Source organism: Lonchura striata, chromosome 6, assembly GCF_050655825.1.
Source record: "Lonchura striata isolate lonStrDom1 chromosome 6, ASM5065582v1, whole genome shotgun sequence".
NCBI classification, from domain to species: Eukaryota; Metazoa; Chordata; class Aves; order Passeriformes; family Estrildidae; genus Lonchura; species Lonchura striata.
Genome location: NC_140708.1, coordinates 28,910,376 through 28,924,476, shown reverse-complemented (window position 1 = coordinate 28,924,476; position 14,101 = coordinate 28,910,376). Strand labels below are relative to the sequence as shown.

The following is a 14,101-nucleotide window of genomic DNA, read 5'->3' as shown; positions in this document are numbered from 1 at the left end:
TGTCTGGGGCTATAAAAAGGCACAGCACAAGAGCATGCCTCTCCTTCTGATCTGCTTCCGTGTTTATAACCATGGCTTATCTAATGACACTTAGGGAAGTGTTACCAAGGAGACTATTTGCATCCTGCACGATGTTGCTAAAGCAACACTGCTAAATTAGATGCAGCGCTCTTAGCCTTCACCTACTGTATTTGCATTGCTATTAAAATGGAATAGTCACAGGCTTAAACTATATTTGGGTCATTCACTCATCCACACACCTGAAAATAGTCCAATGACAGCAGCAATGGAGTTTCCCCTAAAAATCTAAAACATCTAGGTCTCCATCTCTTACACGTATTTCAGGCTTGCCCCTCAATGTGACCTGCAGCCAAAACAAGCCATCTTTCATGCTGCAACCTTCCTCCACAGGATATGTTTTCCCTATGTGTTTGGCTTTTATTTGAATGCATCAGGAGATTTTAACTGTCATAAATAATTACAGCATCTTAGCATTTGATGGAGCACAGCAGAAGGCAATTTGTAAGTAGCATTAATTTTTGAGGCACAAGATGGCTCAGAGGCACTGGAAATGCGACAACTTGCCTGGAGTTTATGGGTCAGCTGTTCATCCTCACCCTGAGTCTTGGTTCAGCTGTAAAGAGTCACCATTCGAGGGCTTCAAGATGGCCCATGGAAAGATTAAACAGCTAAACAATAATTATTTGTTTTACCCTAAATAAAATGGTAAAATACTCCTTATGGAGATGATAATAAAACAGAAATAATTTTAAACTATAAATGACTAGCTATAAACAAAAATAAAGACCAGAGGCTATTTTAGGTGATGTTACAGAATAAATTAGATACAGAAGCTCAAAAGACTACTGGCAGGAGGGAGAGTAAGCAAACAAGAGGTGGGGTGGTAATGGTTTCCAAGGCAATTAACAGCTTCTCTAGAGTTTGGACATTTGTCAATATAATAAATAAAAAACATAAAATTCAAATAGCCCCCCTGCACACACACACATTAATGTAGAAATATGGACAACTGTCTGGAACTTTACAAGAAATATTAAAATTGTGTGGCAATGTATTGTATTCATTGTAAATATACAATAAATATAATTTTACTGTGTTCTTCATGATACCAAGCAAAGTCACGAGCAAAGTCACTGGGCTCTCTAGATCCAGTATTCTGATGCAAATCTAGAGCCATGTATTACTGCCAGTTTTCTGTTCTGATGGTCTGAGCAGTACATTTTGGTCAACGACATGTAACAATAAAATACCATCCCACCAACACCCAGATGGAGCTCTCCATCACTATTTAATATGTTTATTCCAACAATAACTCTTGCTTTTAACACATTCAAATTTAAAAGATAAACTCAGGCAAGGACATAAATACTTGGCATCTGTCACTGAATTCAATCAGCTCCCTGAATCAGAGCAAAAGCACCCTGCTCCAGCTCTGCTGCAGTGCGTAATACAGATTGGGTGCCTCTTATTAATAAATCCTTGCTTTAGCCCAGAAGCACCACCAAAAAGCACACCTGGGAGCATTTTACTATATATAAAATCTCTGTTCCAACAACAAATTAGATCTGCCTACAGAATCTAATCACGAGAAGGTAACTCCTTCCTGCTGAACAGGCTACAGCACAAGTAAGCCCATGTCCAGAGAGCATTTCACCTGCTAGTGCTTGTAATTGCTTATGCCTGGGAATTTAAGATGGAATACCAGAATCTGGACTGGTAAAAAAATTCTCAGCACTACCAGGCTCCAGGTCAGGCTATTTCAGGATGAGGGGATGACACAAGCTCTTTCCTTCCTCCCTGCAACAGCTGTGGTGAGGTTCAGTTCCTCAAGTTTTATCATTGCTTTAGCTCCTCCATGAAGTGTGATGAAGGCACAGAAGAAGACTTCTGCAGATGGCCATGGCTGGAGAACACGTGTGCCCACCACCAAGCTCCACTGAGGTGGCTCGACAAGTGGTGGAGAGCTTCCTCCAAGCCACGTGGTGGGGAAGACACCCTGCAGCAGGTGAGCTGTGCTGGGGTCTGAACAAACACTCAAAGTCTTCCTGACTCCTCTCATATAGCAAAAAGGGGATGGTTCAAGTTTCATGGGGCTCCAGATCTACAACAGCCATACTCCTTCATGCATCCTCCTATGGCACACAAGAAAACTTCATGACAGTTCAGAAAGTGATCTTCAGTCCTCCGTGAGAAAGGGCTGTTTGTGTCCACACACAGAGGCTGCAGAAGGTCCTTTTTAGCTGACTCTGTTCCAGGGGAGTTTTCCCAGGACCCAGCGCTCATCAGTGGCTCCAGGTGCCTCACATGAAACAGGCCAGGGGAGTCTCCAAGGAAGGGTCAGAAATGAGGATCTGCATTACCAGCAAGGCACAGAGAGGAGAGGAAAGGAACCTCCCTGTCTACCAACCAGCTCCTCCTTCTCTCATGAGAAATGAGATCAAAAGGGGAAAAGGGTTTTCTCTGTGCTAGCTGTGCCTCTGTGAATTTTTCTAAGGACTTTCTGTTGGTTTTGGATCAGGTCCTAGTCCCATGTGGACAGAGCTCAGTTTGTCTGGATTATTTATTAGCAAAAGGGTTCCCTCTGCAATCAAGCGTGTAGAACACCTTATTAAAGCATGCTCTGCTCTGTATCTGCCCTGATGGAGCTGGCATGAAGAAGTCCTCAGCACCCCCTCAGAAATGCTGCTGGACTGCGGATTGTCATTACTCCCCTCATGTCAGTTCCTCCATGGCCTTATCTAAACTATGCCATAAATCTTCTGGGTTTTCTCTGAACTCTCCTCCTCCTAGTGACATTCTGTACTTCTGAATAATGTTGTCTCCAAATGAATTACAAGGGACACAGTAATAATGCTCCAGCAGGAGCAAGGGAAGCAGTGGGGAAACAGCTAAAAGCTACACTGAACTGTTTTCTTACTTGTAATCTTCTGTCATACACTGAGCTGGAAGATTAGATAACGAGACTATTTATAGCAGCATTGCTGGATGTGTATCACAAAACCTTTATTGTAAGACCACAGCAAGTATAAAATTTTAATTTTGCCTGCTACTTCCCTGTGTCACAGCTTCGTTTGCAGCAAAGCATTTTTGCTTTTGCAGTGGCGTTATTAATAATGGATGCAGCATTAACATTTCCAAATTGGGAGTTCACTCTCAGTCACTGTTCCCACCCATCACTCTGTAATTTCTCCTCCTGGGCTTCATGTTGGACTGCCAATAGGAAACTGACAGTGTCTGCTCAGCCACCAAACACACTTTGAGTGCACAAGAGCAACCAGAGCTCACTGCATTAACTGCCACAGGTCCCACCTGCACCACTTCTCTGCTTGAAACCTGCAGCTATTTTTTAACCTCTCTGCTAAGCCCTCCAGTACACAACCTGTAAGGCCTGAGAACTGTCCAGAGGAAATGCACAGAACACCAGATGATCTCCACCCAGCAGATGGTAAGAGATTTCTTCCACAACTAATGCAAGGCAGATTTCAAGCAGAGGAGCAAAGCTCTCAGCTGTCAGTACTTACCTCTTAGCATCTCAACTCTAAACTTGTAAAAAAAAAAAATTAATTATTTTAATTAGAGAGAACTTCTTGCACCTTTATTTTATCTCATGCTTGTTAAAGATGTGATTGTTGAGGGGTCATACCACTAAAACAAGAACACTAAATTATACACAGAAACAGGAGTAGGAATGTAGAAATCCAGCACTAACACCAGAGGTAACCCAGGTCCTTCATTATGTTTTTACTGCATTTTTAAAAAAGAAAGTAAATTTCAACTACTTCTCCCCTTTCTGTATTTGATGAACATAATCAATTAGTGAGGAACATTTTGTCTTTTCCATTTTCTGTCACATCTATTGAGGTGACTCACTCACGTAAGAAACAGATTCTGTTTGCACCATTTACAGTTATTTGTATCCTGTCTTCTACAATGACTCAGTATTTCTGTGGGAAACCATATCTTCCATTCCTGCCTAGTAAATAAAATATAGGCATTCATCACAGACAATAATGATCTTGCAAGATAGATATTTAGAAACACAATAGCACCATTTACCCAAATCAAAGAAATAATGAGTAATACCAATACATTTAATGCTATATTGAAGAGATAGCACCTAAGGAGGAGATTTTAACTAACCTTCTGATGAAAATATGAAACCTGGATGGTAAATAAGCTCTTTTTTTAAATCTGCTTGCCTTATCTGTCCTTTGTCTCTTCAGAGTCCAGGCTCCCTCTTTGCTAAACCAGAGCTACTTACTGACAGTGGCACCAGTTCCTTACACAGCATCCCAGTCACTGCTCTGATGAACAGATCTTCCCAAGCACTGGCGCTATAGATACAGGACGTGTGGTGGTCAGATCATAAAAATAGTGAGATTAAGTCAATAGTGAATCCATGCCTACATCCATGCAGGAACATCTGGAAAGTGTCAGTGTTACCAGTGTGAAACTCAAATACTAAATACAAAGGAACAACCAAGGACGGAGACTCCACAAGTAATGTCTGTACTTTAGAATAAATTTTTACTAAAATGTTGTTATTGTTTAAAAAAAAAAAAAAAGTTTATATCAAGTGGGTATTTTGAAACTAGAAAACCTGTCATGGAATTTTATCTCTGAGGCTGGCAAAGAACTATTAATATTTACTTTTCAAAATTTTGCATAGAACAGCCCTACAGTTTAACCTGACAGTTTTCTGAGAGCTGAGATTCCTTCCCTATGCTTCAGCAAAAAGTTGAACTGAGGTGGACTAATGGAGGATTGTATAAACATAATAGCAGCTACCATGGCATCCTCTGCCCTATAATTTTAAAACAAAAAACTATTTTAATCCTGTACGTGAAAGGCAAATAACCAATATTGTAAACATGAACCAGCATCTTCTAACAACACACTTTTACCATCTCAAGCTCCCTGCAAACAAATGGAGATGAAAACCAATCCCCACCTCAATTTTAACCACAGTTTTGCAGAAACCCAGATTTTAGTATGGGTAAGCATCCAAATGTCTGTCCTCCTCTCCAGCTACTCAGCTTAGCAATGCCCTGGTCGGCCAGGCCAAAAGATAGCCTCAATTCATGGATATGTCACACTAACAACAAAAGTTTTAACCACTGTTAAACCCTAACTTTCAGTGAAAATTCAAGTTCTAATCCCCAGAACTACTTTGGTATTTGTGGCACAAAAGTGAGCACCTGCATGGTGCTGTGATTAAAGGGAGAAACTACTTTGAAATTTGGCAGTTTGCAGCACAGCACTGAGCACCTGCACACTGCTCTGATTAAGGTTAATCTTAGATCAACCATTTCTAGATGAAGACAATCCTGAAACACAAGTATTGTGGAGCCCACTCCTTGACACAGCTCAGAATTGGATTACTCAGATGTCCTAAACCTTCAAGGCAGACCAAGTCAGAGTACATGTGGATCCCCAGCTTGAAATAAGTAGCCACTGTGAAAGGTACACACTGTAAGTAAAACAACATGTACCCACGTACTTGCCACGGGCAACAATTTCAGCGATGCAGAAGTACCTGGTTCCTGCAATTATCCTAGCAGCAGTAGGTAAGAACAGCTGCCAAATCGGAAATCTTCCAAGCCACTGTATTAGAAATCTTCCCAGATATGGGAATATCCACAAAACCTGCTATTTCAATAGTCTAGGAAACAAAATGAAGCCAGGGCTACTTAGGCTTCTGTCACTAGGAAGTCATTGTAAGCAGAGAGAACCTGCTTTCTCTTACTCAAAAAGAGCCTACAAATGCCCACAAAAAGCAACTGTATTTGTCAAAATCACAGTCTGCAGGAGACAGTCACATCCAAGAAAGCTTGTACAGGGACCTGGTTACAATCTCTTCTGCCTCCCAAATAAAGCCTGGATGTTCTGTGTACGACTTTGACACTAGCATGGCAATGAACTACCCTGTAAATAACCAGGCAGGGATGCTTGTGATAAAGAGGAGGGATCCAGTTAGAGACCAGCCAACAACAGAGCAGGTTCTATCCCTCCATCTACCACTGAAATGTCTGAACAACCCAGCTGCACCTTTCACTGAAGTTTTAAGTTCTCATTTTAGCACTATCCTTATCAGCTAAACACAGGTAGCCTTAGGAAGTTGCCCTTGGGAAGTCAAAATGAGAAGGACAAATGGTCTTTGTCTGTCATAAACTTCAAAGGATTCCTCTTTCATGACTTCTTCCAATCTCCCTTAAAAGTGGACCCATTTTAGCATCTGTAGCACCCACCAATGATGAGCTCTACTGAGCAACTACCTACTGCAGATGGCTACAGTCACCTTTTGTTCATTTTATGTCCTAATTCTTGTACTGGAAGAGACAGTGAACAGTGGAGCTCTGCCCTTTCTTTACTTGCAAGTCATTTCCATTCTAGTGGTCCCTTTTTCCAGAGACAAAAGTCCTAGTTTATTCAATCATTCCTTATATGAAATCAATGCAGACTTATGACCATCCATGTTGCCCACCTCTGAATCTTTTCCAGTTCTTCTGAATCTTTCCTAAGATTTTGGAAGGAGAAAAACCAGAACAACACGTAACATACAAATTTACACAACAATCTACTAATGGCCTCTATTTTCCTCTGTTTGGCTTCCCTTATAATTTATAGTATTTAATTTGCTTTATTTAATTACTGAGCCTGGCACTAATATTTTTAGCTCAATCATCCAACTGAGGTTTTGGCTCTACTGGTTTTCAAAAGTAGACTTTCTTGTACTTGAGAAATATAGAGAATCACCCATGGGCAAGAAACCAACTACATGATTTTGTGGGAAATTTGTGAAAAGCTGCAGCAGTACCTGCTTCACGAACTTCATCACCTTATGAAACAGACAATAGGAAAGGAAAGGTAAGATCAATAAATTGCTGTGTTTGGAACACTGAGCAATTTTAGGCTGTTTAAATGCAATAAATCAAAGTTCAGTAGCTTGGGAAAAAAATCTAGTGCTTTGGAGAAGGTCATACAAACCTGACAACCTCAGGCAGGAAAAAACTTTATACCCACAAGCCAGACAGGTCAGAGGGAGACAAGCATACCCTGGACAGAGTAAAAGCAGAAGGGCAGGCAGCAGGAGGCATCCTTGAAAGCCTTGAATGATGAAACTTCTGACACTGTAAGGCTGGAAGAAAATAATATAATACTTCAAAGAAGAACCAATTATGACAGCAATGGGAGCTGAGGTTATCTCACAGTATCACTGTTGGTATCCCCACAATGCACGGCCTGTGATACCTAAAAATGCTTGTGATGCACCCCAACTTCTAAGCCCTTTGACCATCAGTTGCTGATAACCTTTTACTCCCCCTTTAGTTTTATCTAATGAGTGCACAAAATGGAGCTGGCAGCAGGACAGTCTTTCAACAATATACAATTATTGAAATGCCTACAGCAGCCAGATTACTATCTTCTACATGTATTTCAGAAGCTCATAAAGCATCAGGGAAATGGGGGAAAAGTCTGGCAAGTTTATGTGTCAGTGGGATATAATGCTTGGAACAGCAACTGCAGAAATGCAAGGCTGTGTAATCCTGACTGGTACCCTCCATGGGCGAGGGAAAGCAGGAAAGCCTCTGCCTTCTTGGTCAAGTGCTGCACAACAGGCTGCCAGTCTGGGGGCTGCAGCCAGAGAGGTGGTAACACCCTTCAGCAAACCACTGCTGACCCTGGCTGCAGGTATCCCAGCAAAAGCAAGGACTAAGAACTACTCTCTTGAGGTGCCAGACTGCTTCATTTGATACTCCGAAGATATAAACCCCAAATCATCCTACAGACATCACCCCCAGACCCAGGAGTAAAAGCTATCTCATGGGCCTGGTGAGCAGTAAGTACAGGTAACCATAGGAGCACCCAGCACAACATGACTAAGATCTTGATGGGATGCCACTGTAATACAAATAAAAGAGCCCATGAGTAATCAGCACTGCTGAAAAGAGGGTCCCTGGCAGCTGGGGCTGTTTCTATAATACTGCACATGCATTCTTTCACAAAAATATCGTAGGTGCATTGACCTATGAGAAAATCAACAGGAAGAAATCCTGCTTGCTGCCACTCACTCTTCAAGCCAAGAGGGGCTCAGGAAAGAGTACCAAACCTGAGTAGGAGGCTGGAGGAAAGGATTTAAGAGAGAAGTCAGTAATACTTCTTAGCTTTTACAATGTACTATTGATCTGCTGTCTACAGCAATGGCTAAGCCTTCTTGAAGCAGAGGACACGAGAAGTGAAGATAAAGAGCTACATATCCATGGAGCACAGGAGATGGCATACAAGGCCTGTGTCTCACTTCTGACCCAAGGACTAGAAAAACTTCTTTAACCTGGACGAGCACATATGGGAGCTACACCACAGCCTAAACAGGGCACACAGCCCACACCTCACAGGAGGAAGAGTTAAACACTTCCAGCAAGGTGGAACAGTACCTAAGAAAAGAATGCAAAAGCCAGAGGCTGGGAAGATAGAGGGGAACTTAATGAGCTACACTAGGATTAGAAAAAATAGTTAATAGAGGAGATTGAAAAGACTATCTTGGAAGAATCTTGGGGGAGGGAGAGGGGTTGAACTGAGGATCCATCTCTTCGGAAATAATAGAAGTCTCCTTGGTTGGAACAGCTCAGTGCAGACTGCCCTGACACAACTAAATAAACAGTACACAGAGCCACTGATGAGACAGCTGATCTTTTTAATCAGAATTCAGCAGATTAGATACAGCTGGTGTTTTCTCACTTGGCTCCCCTCCAAACAGCCATATACACCTTGTTTGATAGTTATCACAAACCATATTTCAGAGAGGGTGGACAGCAAAAATTTCCTGGAGTTTATCTGGCTGCATCTTTAAGGAGATTGTTACCAGATAATCATAATCTTTTTCACAGCATTAGGAAAGTACACAAAGGATCACCTTCTGTCACCCCTGACAAACTACATCTGGATTATGGGAAGGGAAATACTCACAGGAATTCTGAAAATAATCTCACCTCAACCTCCCCATCATGATATCACGAAGTGAAAACCTCCTTCCAATCATGGCCAGGACTTCAAGGTTAACAGCCATACCAGGACCATAGCATCGATCACCTGCAGTCCTGGAGGAGTTCAGTTTTCACTGTCTCCAAAACAGCCAAAGCCTGTAGTCACAACTATGGCACCAAAGTCTGGATTCATAATCCAGATGACATACTGCTCTGGAAGAGGTAATTCCAAAGACTCAAGTCTAGTGGTTCCTAGTGAACAGTTATGTGAAGTGCTTTTATAAGCAGCTGGACATAATAGATTTTAAAGTATTACCTTACTCAAAAGCATCTTGAAAATCATCAGCCTGGGCTTCCAGCTTTGCTCTTTCATGTACCTTCATAAAGACCTACTTCAGTTACCTGGTTTTAAAACTGCAGCTTAATTCTGAGAATCAAGTTGTGTGCTTTCCTCCTTTTGCACAACCATCTAAAGCAAAGCAAATATTCTGCCAGCCGTGTCAGTCTTCGTGAGATTTCTGTCTTATGCCTTCAACACCAAAACTATCACATGGTCTTCAGAAGATTTATGTAACTAAAGGTGACCATTTTTAGCAGAACTAAGAGAAAGACATAAAAATTTCCAGCACAAGCGGGCGACAGCTCTACCACGTGCAGAGCTGTTACTTCTTTCTTAAGTGAGATGAACTTGTAAGGTACAGAGACTGAATTCAAAGTCTGCAGACCACCTTAGGAAACAATGAAATCATAGCTTCTTCTCAAGAAAGAATGAGCCACAATCACCCCAGCACCAGGTCAGGAAGAGGTTGTCACAGAGCAAGAAAGTATTAGATGGTGACCAAGTTTTAAAAGTTCTGTATCCCCAACACTAAGCCAGACACTGAAGGAAGAACAACAGGGGACCTTCAACTAAAATATACTTTACAAAATGTTAATGGCAGATATGTAACAGAACTGTGTGACATTCATACTTTCACTGCTATGCCTCGAGTCCATTTTACAGAAACCTGTCAAATGCAATCAGACTTGTTTATTCTCATTTAAATGTAAGACCTGAGGCAGTCTGGTTTCAAGAAAGACAGAAAAGGCACATATTGTCCCTGGCAGTTGCTTAGTTTTTATTACAAAGGCAATGCTTTGTTCACTCTTTATTCCAAATAAAAATTATTTCAATGCTCTGTTGCGTTGCAATCTTGAGAATATTTCTGCTTGCTGCCTTAGCACAGGTAGAAAAATAATTAAAATGTAAATTAAAGGAAGAAATATAGAAACAAAGTGCCATTAACACACAACTCACTGCTTCCCCCACCCCAAATCAGGTGATTCATACACAGCATCCTCCAAACCTCACGTAAGCCACTGTTAATGGATTAAGTGGCAGTGTCCCTTCTGGCTTCAGTTTATAAATTCTTATCTGCTTAAGGTTGCTCCAGAAAGACTTCCAGCTGACAGCATGATTCTTAAAGAGACAAATCCTCCCTGGCAGTTTACAATTGCATACCAACAACTACGGCATTGCGTGTGCCTTCATGTTTGCCCTGATAGAGGATGATGGTTCAGTGTTTCAGATTCAGCATCCCCCTCCTTTCATGTCTAATTTGAAGCACGACCATTGCTTGGGCTGAGTTTCTCACTGACTTTGTCGGCAACAGAGCGATGAGCATTCCTAACATCTCCTTGCATGGCCACTGAAACAGCCATGATAAAACCACCTCAGTTCACACAACTGCTCCAAATCTCCCAAGTACAGACAGAGGGGCCAGAGAGATTCAGCAGAAGAATAATGTAAGTATCAGAAAATCCTTCCCTATAACAACCAGTTGCCCAGCTCATCATTAACCATTTCCACTCCTCTAGACCATGACAAAGAAGTATCCAAAAGCCCAGCAAAAAATGAGCAGCAGCATCCCTATTTTCCATGCTGGTGGCTGCAAATTCTGCAACACATAGAGGAAGCTGCAACAAGTTATAATCTGAAATGGCTGTTAGAGCAGGACCTTCCCTCATTCCCTGCTTAGGGAGAGATGTGTGACATCCTCTGCCCCCATTAGCAAGTGCCTTTGGCTGTGAAAATGACCTTAGAGAGGAGGTACCCAGGTAGTGCTGAACACACACAGCATGTGTGTACTGCTGCCCGAGAAAATTGCATTCATGAATGATGAGCTATTTTCTGCTACCACTCTCCCAACTTACAGCAAAAGGGGGTAAAAAAGAGCAGAGATAGAGGAGACCTTTGACAGGCTCTCCTGGTGCCAACAGGTCCCCAGGAGTTCAGAAAAAGGATGACATCCTTATGAGGAACAGAACAGCCATATAAGCTAGACAAGGAACCCCAAATACTCCCTGCCGTCCTCCAAACAGGACTGACCGTCCCTTGCACACACACATTCATGGAGCCCTCAGAAAGGACACCAAAGCAAAGCCTTCACTCACCAATAAGCACTTGGGGACTCTTAGTGCTTAGTCCCCCATATTTCTGCCTGTTGCTTTCCTGGGGTGCCTTTGCCTGGAAGGACCCGTGTATTCATCAGCCCCCCATGGGGCACTGCTGGGGAAGAAGTGAAAATGCTGCGAGCAGGGCAGGGGGGCTCACACCGCGAGAGGGCTCGGGGTGCCAGGCTTGGATCCATCCTAGCCCGGGGAGCACAGCCTGCCCAGCGTGTCCGGGATGCCTGCCTGGCGCGGATGCCATGTGTACCCAGGGATCTAATCCCAAACCGGGGTCCCTGCGGTACCCAGGATTTGCGTCCTGCCCGGGTGCCCATCCGATCCCGGGGTGTCCGGAGCACCCATCCCGCTCCGGGCTGCCTCAGGTGCCCCGGGATACGGCCTGTGCCGCCCTCAGGGGGATGCTCAGGGTGCTGGGAATGCCGGGGGCGCTCGGGGTGCCGCGGGTGCCGACCGAGCCGTACCTTTGAGGCGGTGGTGGCGGGCGCGGTGCAGGCGGCCCTGGCCGCCGCGGGTCAGCGCGGGGATGCTGGAGAAGCGGCTCCCCATGGCGGCATCCGAGCCGGGCCGGGCCGGGCGGCACCGCGCAAGGTCTCCCTCCCCGGGGGCTGTGGCGGCGAGGGCGGAGGGCAGCGGCGGCTCCGAGGGCGCCGACAGCCGCGGTCCCGCCCGCCGGGCCCCCCGCCCCGCTCGGCTCGGCTCGGCTCGGCTCGGCTCGGCTCGGCTCGGCTCGGCTCGGCCCGGCTCGGCTCGGCTCGGCTCGGCTCCGCTCGGCTCGGCTCGGCTCGGCTCCGCTCCGCTCGGCTCGGCTCCGCTCGGCTCGGCTCCGCTCCGCTCGGCTCGGCTCCGCTCCGCTCGGCTCGGCTCCGGTCGGCTCCGCTCGGTTCGGCTCGGCTCCGCTCGGCTCGGCTCGGCTCGGCTCCGCTCCGCTCGGCGGGCGGGGCGGGGCGGCGGCACCGCGGCCCCCCCGCCGCGCCCGTCGCCATGGAGACACAGCTGTTCCGCCGGGGGCCGCCCCGCCCCGCCCAGATGTGCCACCGCTGGCGCCACAGGTGGGGGGGACACGCGGAGCCCTCCCGACCCCCGCCCCAGCACAGGACGGCCAGGAGCACAAACCCCGGGGGGCAGACAGGGTCAGGGACATTATTCCCTTCCATTACCAGCCCGGGAGTTCCCTCACACCTGCTCGCCCTAAACCCGCTTCCCAGCCTCCTCCTTCCAGAGAGGAAGTTTATGACCAAGCCCGGAATCCAGGCGCTTCCAAGAAGCTGCATCATGTGTGGACACTCACCCAAGCAGACCGGCTGTGGTGGGATGCAACTGTCTTAAAGCAATTGGGAATCTAATAGATACAAATATGTCAGAGCCACACTCGGGAAGGCAAAGAAGATGGGCAACCAGCTCCTTCAATAGTCCTAGGGCAAGTGGACGAGTAGGCAGCTAGTCAGAGATCTCTTTCTTGTCCCTGACCTACGCAGTAAGTTGTGTTCGTGCCTGCAGCCACCACTTTGCTCAACCCAGGGGCTCAAAGCAGAGAAAAGTTCCAGTCAACCTCAGGGAAGTAGGGTAGGGTAGAGGTGGGATGAAGGGAAACGGTTCGCTGGCAGATCTGTGAAGGGTCAGGAGCTCCTACTGGTGAAGCAGCAGCATGGGCCTCTGCCTGAAAGTGTGTCCTCTGAAAGCTACTGTGATACAAACACATCCCATGTGAACTGGGACTGCCCCGTGTGGCTGCAGCCCTCAGATCCCCTGCACAGCTCCAGTGCCACAAACACAAATTATTCACACATGCCCAGGACATGCTCATGTGGTTTATTTTCTTGTCCTTAGAGAGAAGGTCCTGTGTTAATACCACACCTGTCCACTACCACACGTGTGGCTCCTCACTGCCCACCCTGGAGCCAGTGAGGTGCTCCACAAAAGCAGCCGTGGCTATACAGGATGGGGAGGTTCCCCTTGTCCTCACCCCAGCAGCACCTTGGCCACAGGAGAATTTCTCCTGTGACAGTCACAACCCAAGACCTGGAGTTGTTCACTTGGTACCACAGTAAAATCAACTCACAGCTGATGTCTATTGCAAATTACATTACCTTTGTCTTTTAAGAGGACTACGGGCTCTGAAGACATGGTTATAAGCTTCATCTTGAGTTTTAGTGGATGCTGAGGGCCTCTTCCATTCAGCTGTGTCATGGCTTTAAAATGGCTTTGTCCTTCCTTCTGTAGAACAAGAATTTAATTTTCAGCTTTCTTTCAAAAGGTGATTTTGCCGATCTGTCCATCTGCCTCCACACTTCACTTTCCCTCCTGTTAGTAAATGTAAGAAAAACCCTTCCTGGTCAAGAACCACATATGAATATTTTCACCCTTAAAACAGTTACTGCTCCAATTTCCTCAACCAGAGAGCCAAGAGACACCCTGTTCTCTGAAACCACTCAAGTATCTAACTTTCAGAGGAGGTTTATTCTGAAGGTTATTTCTGAGGTTAAATAACAAAACTTTTTAAGACATATTGAGAATCTCAACCAAAATATGATGCTTAAATCCCGATGAGGATTTCTTTTGGTATGTATGATCTACAGAGCCAAGGTGAAGAATCATTACTGAACTGCCCAGCTTTTAGTTGCACTATAGGTGAGGTGTCCACTTTT

The 14,101-nt window shown here is 45.2% G+C and overlaps 1 protein-coding gene across 2 annotated transcripts in view; it reads right to left on the bottom strand.

The window, feature by feature from the left end:
• NEURL1 (neuralized E3 ubiquitin protein ligase 1) overlaps positions 1-12,612 on the bottom strand; it is a 145,136-nt gene extending 132,524 nt beyond the window's left edge. Inside the window, exons 1-2 of one of the 2 annotated variants that reach the window (XM_085583672.1) lie at positions 11,918-12,612; positions 7,077-7,159 (exon numbers count right to left, since the gene is read on the bottom strand). In XM_085583672.1, coding sequence (XP_085439798.1) covers positions 7,077-7,159; positions 11,918-12,597 — 763 coding nt within the window. In that variant the 5' untranslated portion in view covers positions 12,598-12,612. The remainder of the gene's footprint in view (positions 1-7,076; positions 7,160-11,917) is intronic. The other variant, XM_021536311.4, reaches the window with a different exon arrangement.
• Between the last annotated feature and the right edge of the window lie 1,489 nt (positions 12,613-14,101).